This window comes from Belonocnema kinseyi, chromosome 7 (assembly GCF_010883055.1).
Source record: "Belonocnema kinseyi isolate 2016_QV_RU_SX_M_011 chromosome 7, B_treatae_v1, whole genome shotgun sequence".
Lineage (NCBI taxonomy): Eukaryota > Metazoa > Arthropoda > Insecta > Hymenoptera > Cynipidae > Belonocnema > Belonocnema kinseyi.
This window is the reverse complement of record NC_046663.1, coordinates 43,743,735-43,749,403: the sequence shown is the minus strand read 5'-3', so window position 1 is coordinate 43,749,403 and position 5,669 is coordinate 43,743,735. Positions and strand designations below refer to the sequence as shown.

Below are 5,669 nucleotides of genomic sequence, written 5' to 3'. Positions count from 1 at the left end.
AATGATTTCAACGGATTGAAATCTGAAATGAAAAAAATTCTCCATAAAAAAAAATTAAAAAATGTAAAAAAAATATATAAAATCCCTTAAAAAAAAAAGAGAATATCGATATTCGTCGACCTCCAGGTTGGTGATAGTTGGGCAACGTAAACTTTATTTGCGGCAGACGGACGATAGATATTCGTGAATCATTTTACTCTTACACGATGCTTAGAACTATGAAAATTTTTTATTGAAAAACTATGCGCTTTTTGGAAAATTTGTCAAGAACAAAAAGTTCTTGTAATCAGCCGACAAATACGCCTGAATTTTTCCGGAGCATTTTGAGCAAAATTTTGAATTTTGCAAAAATTGTTCATATGCAAAATCCAAAATTTTGCTCAAAACGCTTCGAAAAAATTCAGGCGTATTTCTTGGCTGATTACAAAAACTTTTTATTCTTGATGATTTTTCCGAAAAGCGCATCGTTTATTGTAAAAAAATTCATGAATGTTTTCACAAAAATTTTGTCATTAAGACGCCATCTTGAAAATACTAAAACGAAAAATCGATCTTTGAACCATGGATTCTCAAAGTTTAGACATTTATTCCACCTGTTTAGTGAGATTCCAGGTTAATTACAGACTCGAAAAGCTTTGGAAAATGATTCACAAAAAAAAATAGACACGAAAAATCACGTTTTTTTTTTGTTTAAACTGCATTTTGGGATAATAAGAAAACTTTTTGAGGAATTTCATTGGCACCGTCGGAAAGAGGAGATCTTAAGCAATAAAAATATATTTGTCTCAATTTTTTCTAGCATCGAATAGTCTTAATTATTAGCCGTTGAAAAGCAGTGTACCGGTAGTGGTGTTTTGTCCGTTTAAGGATTAAGATACTATATTAAAAGAAAACATATTTTAATATCCATTTTATTATCATTAAATTAATATTATAAACAAAACAATATTTGCGAGGGTCATAAATTTCACACGATCGAACCTCATAACATTAAATGCAGATCTACAGTGATCTGTAAGATTAATTTGCACAGTATAACACGTAAATTTTCAGATTGGACTATGAAAATATTGGCTTGAACAGGAGATGACACGAGGAAATTGCAACGCCACAGATAATTCCATTATCCCTATCGTGTTTAATTAAATTTACCTACCAATAATATTGCAAAATGGATTACGCCCTTTTACGACAAGTTCTCGTTGGACTTGTGTGTAAGTATTTCCAAAAATCATGCATCAATAATATGCTTTAAAAAATTGAATTTTTTAAGGATTTAAACTTTACCAGACTTTAAAATTTAGTTTATGAATGATACCGTAAATTGAAAAATTGTAACAAATATGCAGGCAACCTTCTTATCATGGACAGTGGTTTCCACGAAGGTTGGAGCACACCAATGCTTCCGAAACTAGAGAAGGATGACCCCCTGAAAATTGAAAAACACGAGAGTGGATGGCTCATCAATTTCCTTTACGTAGGGGTTGGTGTGGGATCCTTGTTCCCTTTGTTCCTGATGGACAGGATAGGCAGAAAGGGTACCCTTTTAGCAGCTTCAGTGCCCAAAATCTGCAGCTGGATACTCTTAGGTTTAGCTACAAATATAAAGACAATCTATATAGGGAGACTTTTCGCGGGTGTCGGTTGTGGTGTCACATACTCAGTGGCACCTATCTACCTTGGAGAGATCACCAGCAAACGAACAAGAGGACCTTTAACTACAATGATGGCTGTGTTGATCAACATTGGTATGCTCATCATTTATGCGATAGGTCTCTATTTTTCAAGATTCACATCATCCATGATGGTGATTTTCGTTCCCATCATTTTCCTTCTTTCTTTCATCTGGTTGCCCGAAACAGCCGTTTATCTCACAAGAAAAAATCGACTAACTAGTGCAGAGAGAACACTTCAGTGGGCACTCAACCAAAAAAATGTTGATCAAGAAATGGAGGAAATAAAGAGGATAGTTCACAGTGAAATGGAGGATGATATTAGCTTTCTAGAATCACTGAAGGATGTTTTCAGAAAACCAGAGTGCAGAAGAGCCTTCGGTGTGGTTATCATTCTCATGAGTGCCTTGACTTTGAGTGGAGCTGCGCCAATTTTAGCATATCAAGCTGATACCTTCAAAAAAATTGGTTATGAGGTTTCAGTGGATATTATTATAGTAATTTCCGGCTTTGCGTTAGTTTTAGCTGGGTGCATCTGTGTGGCAACTGTAAAGGTTGCAGGAAAAAGAAAATTGCTTATGATTTCTGCTCCAGTCGCTGCTTCTTCTTTGGCAACGGTGGCCATGTTTTTCACTTTGCAGGAACAAGGATACGATCTTTCGGGTGTTAGCTGGATTCCTATATGTGGCATTGTCATCTATGTGGTTTCCTATGGACTAGCATTGAATCCTGTGCCAATTGCTTATATCGGAGAAATATTTCCAAATGAGGTCAAGGTCCCTGCAGCCATTTTCTGCGCATTATATTATGCTGTTGCCTCTGTTGTGGTGGTAGAATTCTATCAGGTGTGTATAAAAAAGTTTCTTTATATCATAAAGGGAATCTCAGTAATCTAAATTGAATTTATATTGTAGATAATAGAAAAATCCTACGGGACATACTTGGCATTCTGGAGTTTTTCTGTAATAACCTGGTTCGTGACGTACCTCATTTATTTGTACGTACCTGAAACTGAAGGGAAGAGTCTCGAGGAAATTCAAACAGAGTTAAAAGGGAAAGAAGCTACGTGGGAAATAAGTGATTTGAAAGTCTATTCATAATATATTAATCTCTATTCTCGTAAAAATGTTCATCCAGGGTAAAGGGTGCTCATCCGACGGAAAAATCGAACTTGTTAATTTCCCAAACTGATCGAATAATCAGTGATAAAGAGACTATACATTTAACAAGATATTTCATCAATTATCTGTCATATACCGCTGATCAGATTAATTAAAGCATCTGTTAAATTCGTTCAATTTATGAATGAATGAATGAAATTATTATTTCTTCAATCAGAGTGGCCGGAAAACATATTTTTTGTAATTCAATGACGTTGCCCCGACTTTTCCTTCAACAATTCTTCATATAACCTGGCAATTAGTATTTAAAGAACCAAATTTTAGTCTTTTCAAATTTCTAATATAGAATCTTCTATAAATGGAATTAAGCAATTTTTAATTGAAAATGAATTTTTAATTTATTATTCTCAGGTCTGGCACAGTATAATTTTGAATTTAAAAAGATTCAAATCTCAAGGCCAAAACAATTGAAGTCAAATTTGAAAGACTTCAAATAAATTGACAATAATTGAAATAAATGTGATTGATTTCAGTAAAATTCTAGAAAATTTAGAGGAACTTAATGGAAATTAGTAGAATTGAATAACATTAATAAAAAGTTTAGGTGGATTTAAGCTAATAAAAAAAATCAATCATTGAATTCAGTAAGTTTCAAATAAGTCTAGAAAAATTCAATTCAAATTAAAAGATTTTGATGAAACAACTCAGAATTTAATTTGTATTTCAAAAACTTCAAGATAAATAAAACAAAAACTAAAACGAAAATTCGAAAAATTAATAAGAATTAAGACTGACTCCAATGAATTGACATAAATTGCAAGTAGAAATATTTCCAACACACTTTAAAAACTTTTACTTCTTGTAAATACATCCTATGAAATCCTTAAAAATAGTATCAAATCGCGTGGAATTCTATAAAACATGGTTTTATTTCCTGATATCCTGAAATTTTTATGAAAAATTCCTTTAAGACAATTTTTAGCCATTTTTAGCGCCATTCAAATGATAGAAAATTGATTGAAATTTAAAAATACTTTAAAATATCCAAAAATATTAAAAATTCTTTTCATTTTTTGAAAATCTGTTAAAACTTTTTATAGCTCTTGGCAATTCCTTGGATTTATTGAAATAGCAGTAAAATCTTTAACATGCTTTGAAATCCCTTCGAATGATTGAAATCTTTTAAATATGCCTTAAGTTATCTCAAACCCTTTAAAATCTTTAAAATATCCTAAAATTCTTTCAAACATTTTGTAATACTTCAAAATATTTCAAATCGTAAGAAATCCTCTAATGCTTGTAAATAATTTTTTTTCTAATTCATCTAAAATCTGAACAATTTACTAAAATACCTTAAGGTCTTTGAAAATCCCTTAAAATGTTTGAAATCCTGCGAAATCTTATAAAATCCTGTAAAATCGTTAAACGTGTTCCGAAATTCTTTAAAGAACCATAGCAAATCCTTTAAATCCCTCAGAATTATTCAAATCCTTGGAAAATTCCTTAAAATACTTTGAACATCCTAAAAATACCTTATAATCTTTAAACTATCCTAAGATACTCAAAAATTTTAAAAATCTTTCTAAATCCTTTAAAATTATTTAAATCTATCAAAAATTACTTAGATTATTTTTAAATATTCAAAAATCTTTAAAATGATTTAAAATAACTTAAAATATTTAAAAATCTTCAAAATCCCTAAATTCTTGCGAAAGAGTTTTTTCGAAATCCTATTAAAAAATATAAAATCCTGCAAAATAACGTGAAACCGAATATCTTCTGAAATGTAGGGAAATTTATTTAAAAACTTTGATAACTTTTAAAACCCCTTACAGTCATTGTAATCCTCGGAAATATTATGAAAGTCGTTTGAATTATTCAAAATACCCTGGAACGTTATAAGTTCTATAAAATCGTCCCATATCTTACGAAAATTAAGAAAATGCTTTAAAACCCTATGGAAAATTTTCAATTCCTTTAAAATAATTTAAAATCCGTCGAAATTTGTTTAAAAAAATTGCAGCCGCTTAAATATTTTTGGACTCTTTCAAAATATCATTAGAATATTCTAATTCTCTGAAATACCATTAAATTACTTACGTTTTTTTTTCAATATTTTCAAATACCACAATATATTTCAATTAGTTAAAAATAGTTTTGAATCCCTTTGACCTGTTATGCTCTTGGAAATTCCTTGCATTTTTTTAAGTATCCTCACATTTGTATATTCCCTTGAACCTTTTTAGAGTTCTTGATAGTTCCTTGAAATTTGTCAAAATACCTTAAAATCTTTTAAATTCTTTAGAATTCCTTTAAAGTGTTGACAGATTTTTGAATATTCTTTAGATAAAAAAAACCTACAATATTATTTAAAAATTCAGAAATATGTATTGACCTGAATTCAATAAGTGCTTAACTGATGGCTTAATTAATCGAAAGAAAAGTAACTAAATTGGTAATTTCAATTTAAAAAGTTTCTGTAGTTCCTTTATCTTAAAAACTCACAAAAAAGTGATTAGGAAAAAAGTGACTGAAATTGAATGTGTGGCAGTCCTGATTATTCTTGACAGTTAAAAAAATATATTTTTTACATAAATTTCCTGACCTTTAACATTTTTTCTAAATCTCTGAATTTGCCTAGCCAACAAAAGTGCCTTATTTTCCCTGGCGTCCAGGTTTTCCCTGATCTGTGGCGACCCTGAAATTAATATATATCTGTGTAATTACGTTTAAACTTTTATAGTGATATTAATTTTAAATGTATAGCTCGACCTATTTATATACGAGGGTGGATTGATAAGTTTCCGGCCTGACCAAGAGATGGCGCCACTAGGCCTACCTTGAGGTGGCGTTCTATAGTACCATCCTTAGATAG

General features: G+C 30.6%; 2 protein-coding genes across 3 annotated transcripts in view; both read left to right on the top strand.

Moving 5' to 3' along the window:
• The window catches only part of LOC117177000 (facilitated trehalose transporter Tret1-like), a 24,205-nt gene extending 18,645 nt beyond the window's left edge, over positions 1–5,560 (top strand). For both annotated transcript variants that reach the window (XM_033367445.1, XM_033367446.1), the window contains exons 2-4: positions 1,054–1,214; positions 1,350–2,518; positions 2,588–5,560. In XM_033367445.1, the coding sequence (XP_033223336.1) occupies positions 1,172–1,214; positions 1,350–2,518; positions 2,588–2,773 (1,398 nt within the window). In that variant the 5' untranslated portion in view covers positions 1,054–1,171 and the 3' untranslated portion in view covers positions 2,774–5,560. The remainder of the gene's footprint in view (positions 1–1,053; positions 1,215–1,349; positions 2,519–2,587) is intronic.
• LOC117176999 (glutamate receptor 1-like) overlaps positions 1–5,669 on the top strand; it is a 176,419-nt gene that overhangs the window by 53,477 nt on the left and 117,273 nt on the right. The window lies entirely within an intron of this gene.